General features: G+C 42.9%; 1 protein-coding gene across 3 annotated transcripts in view; it reads right to left on the minus strand.

Annotated features, from left to right (window-relative positions):
• Nucleotides 1–18,984, minus strand: part of Me3 (malic enzyme 3) — a 190,046-nt gene that overhangs the window by 18,042 nt on the left and 153,020 nt on the right. For all 3 annotated transcript variants that reach the window (XM_021166866.3, XM_085841543.1, XM_029479566.2), the window contains one exon: nucleotides 18,878–18,981. In XM_021166866.3, the coding sequence (XP_021022525.1) occupies nucleotides 18,878–18,981 (104 nt within the window). The remainder of the gene's footprint in view (nucleotides 1–18,877; nucleotides 18,982–18,984) is intronic.

Raw genomic sequence — 18,984 nt, forward strand, 5'->3', positions numbered from 1 at the left:
AGAGTGTAGGGACCAAGGGCTTCATAACCAACCAAGTCAACCTCAGTGTATCTAATGTGGACTATGGGCTACCTACAAGGCACCATTCTGATGGTAGGAGTAACAGCAAGGCTGAGATGGGACCTGCCTTCTCTGAAACCCGTGGCCGTCCAAGATCCAAGCAGAAAGCTCGGATCTTGCTCCCAACACAACAGTGAGCAGAATCACTCTGGATCTGGGAGCTTCTGAAGCCCACTGTTACCATCTCCAGACATTGAGGCTTAGAGTCATTTCACTCCATGCATTCACGTGTTATCCTCTAAGAAGACATAAACAAGGCTGAAGAAGGTTATCCCATGAAGCCACTGGTATCTTGGTAAAGATGTTCCCCAAACTCCATGAATCGAAGAACTGTTAGTCAACTCATTGGAAATGTGGATCTCCACATCCCTCTCACAGATGACTTTACTCAGTACTGTGGGATGAGGCTCAGGAACCTGCATTTTCAGCAAGCTCCCCAGATGGTTGTGATTCTAAAAGCTAGACAACTAAGAAACACAGTCTTGGGAGATGAAGGCCAAGTCCAGTAAGCTGCTTGACATGACTTATTGGAAGTCTATGCCTATTAGATTTCATGGCCTTGAAAAAATAATATTGGGTTTATTAGTGTTTCATTTTTCTGTTTAATAGTTGTTCCTTCTTGGCAGCTGAGAGAGAAGTTGCTAGCTTATTTGTAGGAAGACCCCTCAGCCTAAGAGCTTCACATAGAGGTCTAAGTTCTCGCTGTCCTTTGATTCTAGTGTTTGGTAGCTGTATCTCCCAGGCCTTCTTTGAGCAATCATCAGATAAATAATTTAATTCATTAGTATATGAATAAACATGTATTAAGATCCCATTACTCTGCTCCCTATCCTGTCTTATTTAAAATTTAGCTGGCCCCTGGGGCCACTACTTTCCCAACAGTCTTGCAAGGCTGTATTCTCTCTCACTTGGGATTCTGCTACAACATGATATTAGTATCCCAGGAATTAATTTGTGATTTCAGAAACAGGTCATATTCATTTAGAAAAAAGTAGTTCTGATTGATACACACTAGACCAGGAGTCCTGGGTGTATGATAGGGAGAAACCGCCTGCTCTTGCCACAGTGGTGTTGACCACAAACATGAGGCCTACTTGGGACAAGCTGTGGAGAGATTTATTCCTTTCTTTCTAGAAGGGGTGTGTGGGACGTATCTGATGGTGACATTCTGATGAGGTCACGGGCTATGAGGGAGTGAAAAGCACTGCCATTACCCAGAAAACACTGTTTTGACCTCCTTTTTTGATCATGGCTTCTTCCTCTGTTGGATATAAATGCCAGCGGCTGGGTAAGCTTGTGCGCCTGCCTCATATTTTCCCGAGTCTTAGTCAGAGCTGCTGGTGGGAGCACTAGACGGGTTCAGGACAGGACAGGGAGCAGAGTGACAGGATGGAGGAGAAGTTTTAAATCACAGATCTAGCTCCAGAGGACTCCAGAAAGGGGGAGAAGAGTGAGGTGTAGAACTGGGTTGGATGATGAGAAGCACATAGCAGTGGCCTTGGGCGACTTAATGATTTCTCCATGTGTAGCTCAATGGGATGGCAGTAGGGAGGGCTATGACATGTTTCTCTTTGGGTTCCCTTGTACCATTAGGTATGATTATCAACATTCCATGTTGCTATCTCTGTGTATAATTAAATACAGATTGCCATATTTTTCTAGTTTTTAGAAAGCAGTTCCATAATTTCTTTTAATAATGTAGTCCATGTGCAGTGGTTTGAATAAAAATGGCTCCCACAGGTCCATAGGGAGCAACACTATGAGGAGGTGTGGCCTTATAGGAGTAGGTGTGGCCTTGTTGGAGGAAGTGTGTCATCATGGAGGTAGGCTTTAAGGTCTTATATGCTCAAGCACTGTTCAGTGTGGAAGCACTCTTTTTCTGCTGCCTGCGGATCAAGATGTAAACTCTCAGCCCATCTCCAGCACCATGTTTGTTTGTATGCCGCTGTTTCCTGCTATGATCATGGTCTAAACCTCTGAAATTATAAGCCAGCCCCAATTAAATATTTTCCCCTATAAGAGTTGTTATGGTCATGGTGTCTCTTCACAGCAATAGAAACCTTAACTAAGACACCATGGTATACTATTCTGTTGACAAGCAGTACTATGCAGCATCCAACACTCTGTAAGTATATGTTAGTCCTTCATATCTGTAGATTCTGCATTCATGGATTCAACAACCCTACACTGAAAATGTTAAAAAACGATTCAATGTATACGGATTCTTTTCTTGTCATTAGTTATTAAACAGTGTAAAGTAACAATTACTGCTGTAGTATTTACAATGTATAAGGTATCATTAGTAATAGACACATGATGATTATATAGAACAGTGTATATGTAGATTATATTACATAGGGGATTTGACCATTCACAGTCATTTTGATATCTATAGGAGTTTTAGAACAAATCTCCCATGGATACAGAAAAACAATTACAGTATGAATAGAAATAATAAATAAAACCACCCACTCATAAACATAATGACACGCTTGTCAAGCTAAAATGTACTGTGAATTTTTTTTTGTTCAGGCCATGAATTGCAAGTATTTGGACTGGGAGTAGGGAACAGAATGTCTTGACATTTTACTATACATAAGACTTTCAGTGTTGTTTCACAACTAGCCTGGGGCTAAAAAATCTGAAAACTTTAGACAACACAACCAGTTATGTGTGTGGATCTTTCCACCACATACTAACATATACGCATGCACACCCTGTCCTTGAAGCAGTGCTGCTGCCCATTTGGTAAGGTAAAAAGAAGGCAAAAATTATAACTATCTTTATTCAGTGTATTACTGTTCCACATTTCATTATGTTTCATTTAATTGTACATAAGAAGTCCCCCTTGGTCTCACAGAATATAGAACAGAACTCCAACAGTTCAGGCCAATTTAATTCTGACTCAGAATTGAAAAAACAAACAAACAAAATTGAGCCACATGAACCCAAGAGTCTCACAGTGCCTAGCATGTCAGAACCTTCACAAGCCTGATCTTCGTGGGATGTGTATCCCCAAGGATGTTCCCTGGTCCAGGAATAGCCCCTGTTTTGGGGTTTATACACTGACACCTTCCAGTCTTTGACTAAAGTTCTTCCTTCCACTCCTGTCCTCCCTCTCTTCTACTCTTGTTTGTATCTGCCGTTTCTTTTCACTGTGACCTGGGAGCCTGGAGCTGTGTTATCCTATCCCTCTCCCCACCAGCCTCTCCTCTATGGCTTCTGTGATGAGCCAATACTCTCATTCAGTATTTTATAGAAGAGTAGATACTTGAAACAATTGTTGTGAATTTACCTCTTAACTTGTTAAACAAGTCACAACCTGATTAAGAACAAAGCCAAAAATTCAAAATGAAAATCTAAACGGGTCAAGTGAAAACACACGGCTCTCAATTCAACCATGTATGGTGAAAAACAGGCTTTTATGGAAACATGTTTTATAGAAACAAATGTTAACTATCTATTAAATGCTTATAACATACCAAGAACATGGGAGAAAAATAGTTGGCCTTTGTGGGTTACGGGCAGCCCGGCAGCGCACCAAGCTTTGAATCACAGCCTCTGTCTTCATACTACTTTACCATGCACACACTGCTTCCAGAGAGGGAATCCTGAGCGGTTCTACCCTGGCTGGCCTTTGGTTTTATGTTAAAAGTAACCTAGATTTAGAGAAGAAGAAACACAGTAGGTAGTGGGGCTTGACTTCTTTCTCAGCTGGGATGATCCCCGGATGCAGAAAACACAAAACAGGGAGCCAGAAAAACTGTTCTCTTCCATTGTCTCTGAAAACCCTGGAGTCTTGCCCGAGTCTCCTTTCTCTTTCTCTGGCTCCACAGTTCCCTATCCGAGGCCATCAGAAGTGGGGCATAGGTTCCTTAATGCTCGAGGTTGGACTTGACACACGTACTTCCCTCAGAGATTCTGTTAAGACCAAAATGTTGTGGGGGAGGCAGGAAAGGGCGTCCTTCCTAGGTCCTAGTAAGAGTTGCATATGGCAAGGCAATCTGGAGCATCAGCCCTTGGGTCCTTTCTGTACGTACACAGGCAGACCAGCAGGTGGCTATAATTCAGGAGCGGTCCAAGGATGCCCCACTCTCCTCCCCTCTGGGCTCTTACATTTAAGTCAGTCTTAGCTCAGCCCGTGTCTTTAGTCTTGCCTTGCCGGAAGACACCCTGAACCCGAGAGGTTCCTGCTTACCTGCTCCCATTTGTACCTTTGACCCTTCACCCTGTAGCCCTGGCAATAGCAGAGGAAGCTCTGACGCTCCTCTCACGCAGAAGTCCTGCCACGGAGAAAGAGGCTCTCCCAAGCCTCCTGTACTTCTCTACTTTCTCTACTTTGCGGTGCAGCTGGGAAGCAGCCTTGAACCGTCATGGAAGTCACTCCATTTCCAAGGCTAGGGCTCACTTATAGGCACACGATGATGTGTGGATGTCTGATTTTTCTAACAGGCTGTAAATGGTGACTTGTGTCTGTGTGACAGGTTAAGGAGACCCAGGCCAAGGCCAACAGAGCTGGGCACCTACCACTTGGGGCCAAGCCTCTTTGGGATGAGGGGATCTGAGGGGTTTTCCTGCACAGAGGTGCAGAGAGGAGTGCTGGTGAGAGCAGAACATTCCAGAGGCCACAGACGATTTTTGCTCCAGAGACCAGGGCCTGCCGTTTTCTCAACATCTGGTCTGACCCTTTCAGGCCTGAATACATATGTGGGAGCTGGAAGGAACAGGTGAGCCTGCTAGGCCTGCATGTGAATCCAGTGACTGAATCCAAGACTCTTATTCTCAAGTGAGCCTGCTCTGTTTTCCCTATGAAAACCACATGCAGATCTCCCTTGGCCTAGTGCCCACTGAAATTACCAGTCATCACCCCATGGAAAATTATTTCTTTTTTTTCACCCAGAAACTAGAACTGGCAGAATCATGAAACTCCAGGTCTTTAAAAATTTATTTTACACATTCCATTAAACTCTATGCCCTTGAAATGCTCTCAGATAAATTTCCCTAGTAAAATAAGTTTGGATAACTCTTTATATTACACATACCAGACGTAGTGTGTATTAAAGGCTTTGAAAAGCTATGCCTCAAGAAAAAGGTTTAACCCAGCAGTCTCTAAATGTATTGACCAGAGACTTCACCTTGATGCATCCCCCCCACCCGCCCCCCGCCCCAAGCTGGAGCAGAGTGCTCTTTGAGAGACTTTGAGATTCCTGCACAAAGGACTTTGTGCAGTTGGGGCTGGGATTCAGGGCAAAGCCCCTCTCTCTGTGGACCTACTGCATGGCTGTTGCTGGCCAGGATCATACAATGACTGTTCTCACCGTAAGTTGGCTCCCCTCTACCCCAATTCTCCACATCTTTCTGAACACAGCCCCATGTAGAGCCCTCAGTTCCATGTACCAACAATAACTAAAGTACAAGAGTTCATGGATTTTGAGGTATGGAAGGAGCCAGAGGGGGAAGGGAGGAGAGGAAGTGATATAGGTGTGCTCATCAAGTTCTCAAAAATAAAATAAAAAAATTTCCTCATGCTGGGTAGTGGTGGTGCATGCCTTTAGTCTTAGCACTTAGGAGGCAGGGGGATCTCTGAATTTAAGACAAGACCTGGTCTATAAAGTGAGTTCCAGGATGGCTAGGGCTACACGGAGAAACCCCATCTTGAAAACCAAACCAAACCAAACCAAACCAAACCAAACCAAACCAAACCAAACCAAACCAAACCAAACCAAACCAAACCAAACCAAATCAAACGAGGTTTCCCTCTAAAGAGGTTTCCTCTGCCTTTGGGAGCCAGGTTCATGTCACAGGAGTGCTCAGTTGTCCCTAGCCTAAGTGCTCAGAAGCCATCATATCTCTAGACACTGCGCATGTGCTGTTGCTTCCAATCCACTGTGGACCTTTCTATGTGGCTTTGCTTCAGCTGATGGTTCTCTCTGTATAGGTTTCTTTGTGACTAGGACAACTCCTATTCGAACTGCAGGGCCTGTCTCCAACACCATCTGCATTCAGGAGTCTTTCCTAGCCTATCTTTCAGGGTATTGTGAAATCTGTAGGGACCTGTATAGGCTCAAGACAACTCAAGACCAAGTTCTCAGCACAAAGGAGATTTATTTGCCTCAGAGGGACAAAGGACACAGAATAAGAGACAATGACCCGGATAGAGTATGAGGGAGAAGGGGAAAGGAGCAAGGGAGGGTGAAGAGAGGTATTTATTGGGATAGGTGACAAAGAACTGCCTCCAAATAGACAGAGACAGACATAGCCCATAGGCAAATGACAGCTTATAAAGGTAAAGGGGGGGAACCTCATGTTAGGATGAAGTGTTTCATTTTAATTGGCCATGCTAATTAGATGAGCCAAAAGGATTTTTGGTTGCTGGACTTCAATTCTTTGACAGCTGGACCTTGGTAGTCATCCTCAGGAGGAAGTGGCCAAATAAGGGACTAGACCTTGATGGCTAGCTTTAGGAATGTAACCTAACAGTTTTTTAGCAAGGCAGAGGGAATGGGGAGAAGGGCATGGCCTGACAGAGCTACGTTTGCCATGTTTGGGCTGGCTAGAGTCCCTCCACATTCTTTTCTCCTAAGAGAATCAAATGACATACTGATCTATATTAACATAGGCCACAATGTATGGCATTTATTGAAATTTTGCTTTAAATCAATAAAAAGACTGTATTAGGTAGGGTATCCTCTATGCCTGGATCTAGATACTAATATGATATAAAAATTTACTTCAGGGATTGTGAAATGGCTCACCTCCAAGATTGACTACGTGAGTTTAGTCCCCTCAATCTACTCAGTGGAAGGAGGGAGCTGACTTCTACAGATTGTCCTCCGACCTCCATATGAGTGCCATGGCATGTGCCTTCTTCTAAATAAATAAAATGTAATAAAAGATTAAAAAGTTGAATCCCACAAGCTAGTCTTAGTATCTGCTGAGCAATGGAACTTGCCAGAATACAAAGGTCTTGCAGCTGAAACACGAAAATAGAAAAGTGCTTGTCTCACATTGTGGCAAGATCAATAGCTAAGGTTAGCGCAGACCTGTGGGAAAACCCAAGGAGGGCAGGCAATTCTGCTTTCGAAGAAGCAGTAAGATCCTCAGAGAGCAGGGACTCATAGTTGGGGCAGAGAGGAAGAGCAAAGGTTTTCAGACAGACAAATGGGTGTGGATGAGGGAGGAGAGAGGTCTGAGGTAGAGGGAACAACATACATCTGTGGAAGGAAGTCGAGAATCCTCCTGGATTTACAGAAAATGTGTAGAGCTTGACCTTGGGAGAGAGAGGGGAGTAAAAAGGGAGGAGTCTAGGGAAGATGATGCTGGGTAGAATCCAGACACACACCGTAGTGTCTTTGTGAAGAGCCAAACATTCTGCAGGGAAGAAGGAACCCACTAAAGGTGTGCTAGTTCTGGTTTTATGTCAACTTGACACAAGCCAGAGTCATTGGGAGAGGAGGAGGGAGCATCAGTTGAGCCACTGCCTTTATAAGTTCTGGCTGTAGGCAAGCCTGTTTGCATTTTCCTAATTACTGATTGGTATGTGAGAAGATCCAGCTCATCATGGGTGGTGCCATTCCTAGGCTGGTGGTCCTGGGTTTTGTAAGAAAGCAGGCTGGGCAAGCCATGAGGAGCAAGCCAGGAGCAGCACCCCATGACCTCTTCTTCATCAGCTCCTGCCTTCTGGTTCCTCCCCTGTTTGAGTTCATGAGTTCATGTCCTGACTTCTTTTGATGATGAACAGTGAGTGATGTGGAAGTATAAGCCAAAATTTAGCCTCCACTTCTGTATTTGCCAGGCACTGGCATAGCCTCACAAGAGAGAGCTATGTCAGGGTCTGGTCAGCAAAATCTTTCTGGCATATGCAATAGTGTCTGGGTTTGATGGTTGTATATGAGATGGATCCCTGGGTGGGGCAGTCTCTGGATGGTCTTTGGATGGAACACAGGGCCCCTAATGAAGGATCTAGAGAAAGTACCCAAGGAGGTAAAGTTGTCTGCAACCCTATAGGAGGAACAACGATATGAACTAACCATTACCCGCCCAGAGCTGTGTCTCTAGCTGCATATGTAGCAGAGGATGGCCTTGTTGGCCATCAATGGGAGGAGAGGCCCTTGGTATTGAGAAGATCATATGCCCCAGTACAGGGAATGCCAGGACCAGGAAGCAGGAGTGGGTGGGTTGGGGAGCAGGGCCGGTGGGGGGAGGGTATAAGGGGCTTTGGGGATAGCATTTGAAATGTAAATGAAGAAAATATCTAATAAAAACATGCCTTAAAAAAAAGAAAAGAAATTTAGCCTCAAAGTGGGTATAGATGGGGCCCATCAGAAGATGCAAGACTAAAGGATGGGAAGTGTACACAGGAGATAAGTGAGGTAGATTGAATGAAAACTAAGGGATAAGGGATGAAATGAAGGAGAGGATGGGGGAGACCTTAAGGAACTGGGAGAAGGTAGGAGCTAACCCAGCTGAAGTGGGAAGATGTGGTCAGATATCATGGAGCAGGCACTAGCTGTCTCACTAAAATTCAGCCACAGACATATATGAGTGTGACTGTTCTAGAGGTTATGGGTCAGAGGGTGAAGAGCCATTCAGAAGAATGCCAGCGAAACGAATTCATAGGTAAGGAAGCAGGATGCCATAGATTAGATACAGTGGGCCCACTGAGCCTAAAATTCCTCCAAGGCAAAGTGAAATGAAGCCCAGTGAAAATCTTTGAACATACGAAGGACTATTTTGTGGGCTGGGAGTTGAGCTGAACTTATTTTGTGCATATCCAATGGACAGACGAAAGAGAGACCCAGATTCTAGTGTTAGGTAAGAGAGAGATTTCAAACCAGGGGCAGACTGAGATTGTTGGTCACTGGAAATGATTTTGTGGTCACCATGGCTTCACTTGTTGAGAAACTAGTGGACGGAATTCCACCCTGGAGTATGATGGAGGACCTCAGAGGCCTTCTATTTCCCAAATCCCAGACTGGGAAAGTCCCTTGTGTGCCTGCCTGGAAGCCAGACTAGTGGGCTCCTTGTACCAACATTGTGACATCACTGGGGGGAAAGTCCCATTGACTAGCAAGACAGTCTCAGGAAGCAGCAACTTCCAGCAAACATCTCAGGATAATGTGGCCACTCCTCAGTCATTATGAGGGGAGAGTCCAGGCCAGACAGAAAACACTTCATGAGCAGTTGGATTTCCTCCTGAATTTCCCTGTTTGACTCAGTTCCTAGGCAAACATACAAGACACCAACAATCTCAGAGCTAGCAAGAGGGTGGCGGCTGACTGCTGACCTTTCAACCCTAAATGGTCGGTGGTCAATACATAGTCTCTCTCTCTCTCTCTCTCTGTCTTTTTTCAGTAAGTTGCAGCAATTCACTTCACAAACTCCTCTTCATAAATCTCACATCCTTTTCTCTCAACCACCTGAAGCTTCACAGATCACAAATCTAATTTTCCCATGTGTTCCAATTGAGAACCATTGCGGCTACTTGTGTAGTCCATAAAGCCTTTCTCGTTATTTGTATATTTCTGTTTGGAGCAATCATATCTTGACCTTTCTCAGAGTCAGAACTCCTCACATAGAACAAACTATGCTCTATCATAAGTTATGAAGCTGATCTTGGGATGGAAGATGATACAGCAGGATACAAGACTGTATTTTCAGCACATAGAATGTGACAATCATCTTGAAATATTATGAGAGAAACTTAAGCTTTTATTGTTGCCTGGATGCCCAGAGCTCAAGGGCTTTCTCTTGTTTGTGCTGCTTTAGAAGCTACCACAAGAAGCTTGGAGCCCACGTGCCTCAGTTTTCCCTTGGGGTTAGGTTGAGCTGGCTGAGGATTGAGGTTTGTTGAGAGCTGTGGGGGTTGCTCAGTTCTGGTGAGTGATGGAGCAACTGGACACCTGTGATCAAGAAGGAGGAACCAGGGAGAACCAGATGACAAACCTGGATGCTGATGAAGAAAAGAGGATGCTTCATTCATCATTGGAAGCTAGAGAGTGTTAAAATAGTAATTGATGTCTGCTCCCTCTACAGTGCCCTTCTGAAGAGGATAGGTAGGCAGTAACCTTGGCCTTGAACAGACAGAGAAATAATGAGTAAGCTAAGTAGAAGAGCTTTAATAAGATCTTCTCTTTTACTTTGTCTATTAAGAAGGTGTCTGGAAAATGTTTGAGGTGGCATAGCAATAAAAACCCCTCCAATTAAAAAATGAGTTCTTCAGTTAGACCATCTGTTTACAACTCAGCTCCATTGTTAGGTGGATGTGTGACCTTGAGCAGTTTCCCTAACTTCTTGGGTTCTCACCTGATAACACATGCTGCAGTCAGCATTTTTTTTTTTTTCCGAGACAGGGTTTCTCTGTATAGCCTTGGCTGTCCTGGAACTCACTTTGTAGACCAGGCTGGCCTCGAACTCAGAAATCTGCCTGTCTCTGCCTTCCGAGTGCTAGGATTAAAGGCGTGCGCCACTATGCCCGGCTCCAGCATTGTTTTTAAATGTCTAAGCTGGAGCAGTAGAAAGAAGAGATGAAGATCTCTCACTGTGACTTATAATTTGGGTAGTATGAGAAATTAATACACCTACTTACTAGAGTCTGATATAGTTTGGGTGAATATTGTCCATAGATTAAGGGCTTAGTCCTCAGGGTGGCACTGATGGGAAGTGATCATTAGGAGATGGGACCTTATGTCTTTAGAAAATGGGGCACTTTATCTCCCCATATCTCATCATCTTCTTCCTGGTCATGAGGCAAATGCTTTGCTTTGCAACATACTTGGTGCCTTAACAGTACCTCCATCAGAGGCCCATAGCTATAGATCTGCCTGATCTTGAACTGGGACCTCGAAAATTATGAACTAAAAATTATCATCTTTATAATTATCCATAGTATTTCATTAAAGTGATAAAGAGTTAACTAACTTAGGGATGTTGGCAGTATTAAATGAGTTAAAGTAAGTGAATTGCTTATTGTCCATTGGCATCTAGTTTAGACCAGTATCCAGTTCACTAAGAAGGTGAACAGATATTTGCTTACTAATTAGATTGTTATTTTAAATGAGAAATGATCTCTGGGTGAGAGTTGCTATTTAACTCATAATTAAATGTTTTCTTTTTATTACAAAGTAAGTATCTGTACATAAATAAATAAGCATGACAAAATGAGTAATTTGGTAAACAAAAATACTAGGCAATCTCATTCTGTAGTGGTAATCACTATTAACAATTTGGTCTATATGCATCCAGATAATTCTTTGCTTATGTATTGGTTAGTTTTAACTGCCAATTTACCACAACCTAAAATTACCTGAGAAGGTAGCCTCAGTTGTGAGATTATTTAGAACATGTTGGCCTATGGGCATATTTGTGGGGAATGGTCTTGATTGTGATCCAGACCACTGTTGATGGGACCATTCACTAAGTAGGAAGCTCTGGACTGTATAAGAATGGAGGAGGCTGGCTAGACAGTAACTGAGCAAGAACTCATAATTTAATTTTCTCTGTTCTTAACTGTGGGTGTGATAAATCTAGTTGCTTTGCTAGGTTCAGGCTGTAGAAGGTATGGTGTGACATGTTTTCTGTCTCTGGAACAGAGCCAGCAGGACATGGGTCTCCTTGAGTATAGATGGTTGCTATAGGTGTAAAGCTTGTTTGCCTAATAATGTGCATATTTTACTTCATGCTTATTCCAAGTTCATTCTTCTTCATGGAATGTTCTCCCTGCAAAGGTCAATGATTCCATGATAATCAGAAACAGCATGATTCTGGGAAGTGAGAATGTGTCTGGTGATCCTTAGCAAAATGGTGATACTGTGACCTTCAAGGACAGCCCCTAAGGCTGTGGGAAAGAACTCTGAAAACATGAGTTCAAGACTAAACAGAAAAGTTTAAGAACTATTCTTTACAGGAGTTCTCAACTATGCAAAATAAAAGCATGCAATATGAATTGTATGAGGGGGGCTAGAGAGTTGGCTCAGTGGTTAAGAGCACTGACTGTTCTTCCAGAGGTCTTGATTCCATTTCCCAGCAACCACATGGTAGCTCACAACCATCTTTAGTGAACATACATGAATTATATGAGGGGCTTCCCAGACCTGAAAGAACAGAAGCAGCTTCACTAATAAGTCAGCTTAGTTAGAAAGATATTAAACGAGACATGATTTGGTCAACAGAGGAAAAACCTGGATCGTGAAAGAGAAAGGAATAATTAAAAAACAAGGCTCAGATAGATGGTTAAATAATATTAGTGGCAAAATAGTGGTGTCTTCCATAGAAGTCATCAACAACTAAATTTGATCCAGATATTTTACTCACTAAAGGAGTAAAATAGTTATATGTGCTATCCAAATAAAGGTTGGTGATGGACAAAAGTCTGGTTGCAAGAAAAAAGATGATGGCTTAATGATAGTCCTACTTTCTGGGATTGCCTAATTCTTTTCAGTAATAAGCCTTGGAGTTGCTGAGATAAAAAAGAAAAAAAATCCAAAGATTAAAAGAATATGGTGAGGTAGCTAAGAATTATAAATATGAGCTTCAATGCTGCTTGCAACAGCATAAACAAGAGGTCACTAAATTGCAAAAGGAAATTGTAAAAAGTATTATATATAAAGCTAATTTTCTCACATGAGAATAGCCTCTATGTCTAGACTTGGCAACCACAAGTTCTGTGCCTAGCGAACCTTATAGGACTTGCCATGTTAAATATATATATATATATATATATATATATATATATATATATATATATATATATACTTACTGTCTGGTTCACTTGCCTTGAATGTGCTCTCTATTTTAACTCCTAAGAGTTGAGGAGCTAAGGTCGTAAAATGATGATTTGTAGAATGATCAAAAGGGAACCTGGGTTAAATGATTAAACAGATATGCAATTTCCAAGGAAGTAGCTTACACGAATAAAAGACTGGTCTTTGGTCTGCAAGAGAGAGAGCTATCTCAAGCTGGTTACAGAGCTGTCAGCTTGAATCCATCACTTACTCTGAGTCTTTCTTCCATTGCTTCTCTTCACCTCAGGACCTTCTCTCAAGCTGAGGTTGGTACTCAGCTAGTTCCCACCATAACTTCCTCTCAATGATGGACTGTAACCTAAAAGTTCTAAGCCTAAAAATAAACTCATTTTTCCCCTTCCCTATCTTGCTTTTGGTCAAGATATTTTATCTTGTCAGCAGAAATGAAACTAGATCACCTTATACCAGAGCTATTAGGGGAATTAAAAAACACAGATGTTCATGTTTTAACCCAAAGACTCTTGCATGTTTTTTTTACACACCCTTAGTGATTCAGGAGCAAAGTGAGATTGGGGTGGGTATGTGGTTCAGCATTTACACACCTACTTTATTTGATCCTCTGCTCTATACTTTGGTAGATAAGGACTGGGGAAGAAGGGGGTTGGATGTACCCAAGAAAACATAATCCAGGAGAGTTTTGTACACTAGAAGTATCAGTTTCCATTTCATGGAAAGTGGAGGGGGATAATCTTGGTTTATTCAAGAGAATAAGCTGAAGGTTACATTAGCCTCTGACTTGCTGTTGAGCTGTAGGAGTTGCAGGACCAGCCAGAGTAAATGCTCATGGAGTCAGAAGCCTGAGCTACAGAGTTCTCATAGATCCAAGATGGATAGCATTTCATATGTGCTACACACCTTATTACTTGCTCAGGGTGGACAATGCCAACATGCCACCCTTCCACGTTGAACAGAGAACCCTGCATAGTCAAAGCTAGGGCAAGGAACAAGAACACTTACTTGATTTTTTCATTCTTTCTACCAACAATATCCCTGTCTAATCTTGAATTTCATAGAGCACTTGGGCACAGTTCAGGTAGTGGCAGAGAGATTCATATTCTCTTCTCTTTCTTTCTTCTACCTAGGTGGCTGTAATCATTCCTTTGACTTTAACATTTATGGGCTGGAAGCTCACAGCTTTTTATGTTTCCTCTGTAACACTCACTCCTCTTTAACTCTTGATTTACATAGACACTGAGCCAAAACAAACAAACAAACAAACAAACAAACAAACAAACAAACAAACACCAAAATACATGGAAAATCAGGTTATCTAAATGCCAGCATATACAGATGAAATATTTTTGAATGCAATATTTTTTGAGAACAGGATCAGGATGTTTTGATACAGGGTCTTACTATGTAGTCCAGGCTGGTCTTAAATTCACAGTCCTCTTGCTTCCCCTTTGTGAGTGCTGGGATTACAGGCATGCATATTCGTGCCTGGCTGAGGACAGGGTTCTTCATATGTTTCCAGATTACTGGAAATTACAGTCTGACTGGGTACTGAACATAGCAAATGCTAGGTGAAAATACCTCTCTTTCTTCTCTCTCTCTCTCCTCTCCCTTCCTTCCTTCCTTCCTTCCTTCCTTCCTTCCTTCCTTCCTTCCTTCCTTCCTTCCTTCCTTCCTTCCTCTCTCTCTCTCTCTCTCTTTCTTTCTTTCCTTCAGATTTTATTATTATTATTTGTATAAGATTTATTTACTTATGTACAGAAGTGCTCTATTCACATGTATGCCGGCATGACAGAAGAGCACATCAGGTTCCATTATAGATGGTTGTGAGCCACCATGTGGTTGCTGAGAATTGAACTTAGGACCAGTGCTTTTAGGTACCGAGCCATCTTTCCAGGCCCTAAAGAGTTTGCTGTTTTCCTCCTACTTTTTTTTTTTTTATGTGTAGCCCTGGCTGTCTTGGAATTCTCTGTAGACCAGGCTGGCCTTGAAGTCAGAGATCCTTCTGCCTCTGCCTTTCAAGTGCTGGGATTAAAGGCATAAGCTACCATTGCCCAGCTAATTTCATATATTTCCTTGGATTTATATGTAATTCTGCCATTACCTTGCATTGACAGAGCATCTTCTATACTCGAGGCCAGTCTAGTCTATAGACTAAGTTCTAAAACAGCCAGGGCTACTCAGAGAAACCCTGTCTCTACAATTCCCCACCCCCCCATCCTGCCTCCAAAGGCCTTAGAATTTGTGGAACTAAAAGGAAAAGAGGTGACTTTGTTTCCTGGCCTGCCAAGAGGTGGAAGCTGCTGGTAACATCAGACAGTGTTTAAGTCAGATGGAGCTGGGCTTCCATATGCATTGGTAAACTAGAGAATTCTCTGTAAGTAACAGAAATAAGAAATATAAACAAAAACCGTTGAGGAGAACTTGGCACACCAAGATGTGGTACTCAGATATGATGCCTCAGGTCCTACCACATGAGAGTGAGAGAAGGAATGCTAGAGTGGTGAGTGCTTGGAATGCCAATTTGTCTCTACTTTGGGAACTACACTCAGCTTTCTATTGTGGTTCACGGATTTTTTTTTTTTTTTTGAGACAGAGTTTCATGTAACCCATGCTGGCCTAGAACTCATTATATAGAATTCATATACCTTGACCTCCTGATCATCCTGCTTAAATGTTGGTAATATGGTTGTGTGGGATTGAACCCAGGACCACAGAGCACTCTACTCACCTAGCTCCTTCCCAGCCACTGTAGTTCACAGACTTAACTGGATATTCCTTTGCCTTGGTGGGTCTTCCTCAGTGGCCAACCTTCAGGATAGGGTCGGCGCCTTACCAATACTTCCTGCTCAGAATCTATAGACAGGTCAGTTTGTAAGGGAAAGGTGAAAGAGGAAGCCTTTTATTGTCAGGATGTTTGGGCAGGGATGTGGACATTGTAGGCCGGAGTCATGGTTTCTCATGGTTCTTTCTTAAAATACAGTGTGTTTGGCTTCAGGGCTCCTGACTCACCCTTAGACCAGGCAATCTGTCTCCAGACTAATACATTCCCAGGAGTACCTGGGGGAGACCAGCTCATTTTCCTCCTACAATATCTACAGAAACATCTGTTCTAGCTTGCTAGAAAGTCAAAACAATGACCTGTCAAGCCATCATCTCTTCTGCTGAAGGACACATTCCTGTTGGCTGATGCACACCCTTCCCTAAGGGTTCACCCTGGACTGCCTGTGTGTTTGTGGAGCTGTGGATTGATTTTGATGACGATTTGAAGAGCCTCTTACATCCTAGTTTATTTAACCTTCTCACATGAATAGCAAGACTTTGAGGAAATCATAGAACGACTACTGACTCATAAGCTAGCAATGAACCCTGGAAACAGGAAGCCAAAAAATAGTCTCTCTAAAGCAATTTCACTCCCTTTGGTCAGATCACAAAGTGTTATAGAAAACATCCTGCATGTGGAGTGGATGGACTGGGTTCACTTCAGAGTCCTGCAAGGTACTCTGAACTGGGACAGTGACCTTGCCATCTAGAGACCTGCCAGCCAGCTGCATGGCACTCTCTCTCTCTCTTTTTTTCTTTTTTAGCATGACCCCAGCCAGTTCTGAGGCTGAGGCAGGTTTAAATTTTTCTCAATTCAAGTTTATACCATTTTAATTACGTGCAAGTATTAAGGGCAGTCAGTGCAATGAGGAACAAACAAGACAATAAACACAAATAGTCAAGGAAGAAGTCAGGCTATAAACAAAGTTCCATGATCACTCCCCGTGATCACTGTATCCAAAGGCCCATCAGGATGATCAAAACATCTGAGCCTACTTCCCTGTCTTAGCCTAAAGTCATATTCAGGCTTGAAGCCTACTTTTTTTTTTCTGGTTTTTAGAGACAGGGTTTTTCTGTATAGCCCTGGCTGTCTTGGAACTCACTTTGTAGACCAGGCTGGCCTTGAACTCAGAAATCCACCTGCCTCTGCCTCCCAAGTGCTGGGATTAAAGGCGAGTGCCACCACGCCTGGATTGAAGCCTACTTCTTTTGTTCCACTCTAAGATTAAGATTCCTGCTTGAACTTACTTCTTTGCCATGCCCTTAATGTCAGATTCCTGCCTGAAGCCCATTTCCTTGTCCTTGACCAATGTCAGATTCCTGCCCAGTGGTCCCTAAAGGCTCTCTACATCTCCCCCTTTTTTATTTCATAAACAAGACTGCACCTTCCTTACCTGTTGTGGAGTTAGCATTATTGAAAGCAATGCCATTCTGTCTTAGGTTGGTAAGGCTCTGTGCAGAACTTACCCGTCATTGGGTGCCAGCCTGTTAAATTAGTAACTCTGTTTGGGGGTTCATTTTTAGTTTCAAGCCAGCTGCATGGCATTCGTAAGAGGTCAAACTAGAGTAATGGAGTATGGAGACACGTTCAAGAGCATGTGCAGCTTTAGCCCATCCATAGGATCACTACCAAAACACCAAACAACATATCCTAGAGTTCCTTCCGTGACAGAGAACTCATATCCAGAATTCAGTGTATTGTGGCACTTACTTTATGCTTACAAGGACCTTTGTTAGCATTGTACCCATTAGTCCTTTTTGGTCATACAGAGGTAAGTCCAGTTGTCTTCTGGAAGAATAGTTTTCAGGTGCCCAGAAGCAGTTCTGCTCCTTGATACACAGAGAGTGGCCTCTGAGCCTGCTCACAGCCAAAGCAAACATTTCCTTTCCCTGAGCTGTCATGCCTATTGTTCTTTAAAGGTACTTTAAATAATTTATGGCCCTTAGCATCTTGTCTGGTCTTGAAGGTGGCATTTAAGATAATCTGGAAAGGAAGAGTGAAGTGGCAGTCACCTCCTCTGTTCCAGATGCTGTGCTTCTAATAAATGCACCAATTTGTGAATTAGCTTCTTTGGTGGCCATAGCCCAGTGACACATTTCCTCTATAATCTTGACTGTAAACATAGAGCTTTCAGAGGATCACTTCCTTTCAACCAGTTTATTCTGCCTGGTAGCCAATGCAAAGATTCTCAAACCTTTCTAGGACTTATGGTCTATTGACCCTTTACTTTTCCTCGTCTCTTCCCTACTTTCTGCTTCTCCATGTCCATATTTTTCTTCTTCAGCCTAGACCTTTGGGATACCATTTTGATCATTTCCCGGAGTACACTCTCAATTCCCTTCTTGTCTAGAAAAATCCCAAGCCTGATGCATCTGTTTCATCATTTCTCTTCACCTACCCATTCTGCCTTCCCTCTCTTCCCATGATATACTCTGTCTTTTAAAGCCTAAACTTCTCCAGGTATGCATTTGATCCCTGATACTCTAGCTTACTCAAACTTCTGCTTCCACCCTGTGTGCCATTATGAATTTTCTCTTTTCTGTAACATCTGTCCCATCCCATTGAACTACAATATAATTTTATCTCTTTTCAAGGGAGAAGGAAATGTTTTATGTCATTGTCCACTGAATTTTAGAAGCTTTGGATTGTTCAGTGTGTGGAAAGCATTATTGGAACTCCCTGCTGTAACATGCCAGTAGGTCTGGGTAGCCATGATGGCTGTCAGAATGAGCAGGAGTGGAGGGCAGAGCTGCCAGCACTATGCTTTCTTGTGAAGACATGGGCTTTCATAAATTTAGAAGTCTTGGATCTTGGGCATCAGGTCTTTACTGACTTATTAACATTCCCCTAACTGACCTAAGAGGGGTGAGGATGTGTGTGAAGACAAACATGATGACCTTCTTTCCATAGCTATTTCATCAGGAAGGTAACATCTTTTCATCAGAAGAGCAGTATCTGGATTCATGTAAACTACTCTGAGCAGCTCAAACCAAGAGGATTTCCTTCCTGGAACAACAGAAACTTAGCTACTTCCACATCAGTGTCTTCCTGAGGGTTACCCGGTAGAAGAGCCCACGTGGCTTCTAGATTTTCAGATGCTTGAGTCAAGTTGAAATTTTTAGACTCCACCCAAAGCATTCATTTACAGCCTCTTTTGTAATTCTTCCAAAGCCAGTGTTGACTTGGCCATGGCACTTCTTAGGCGCTTTCTCCAAAAGGGACAACATGGTCCACTTACTTATCGGTCACTGCCTGCATGAATTCATCCAGCAGGTCATCATACTCCTTCCCACGGACGCGCTGGTGTTTCAGGCCGATGTACAGAGGATCTTTAAGGAGCTCCTG

This window comes from Mus caroli, unplaced genomic scaffold (assembly GCF_978045245.1).
Source record: "Mus caroli unplaced genomic scaffold, Mus_caroli_1 scaffold_8, whole genome shotgun sequence".
NCBI lineage: Eukaryota > Metazoa > Chordata > Mammalia > Rodentia > Muridae > Mus > Mus caroli.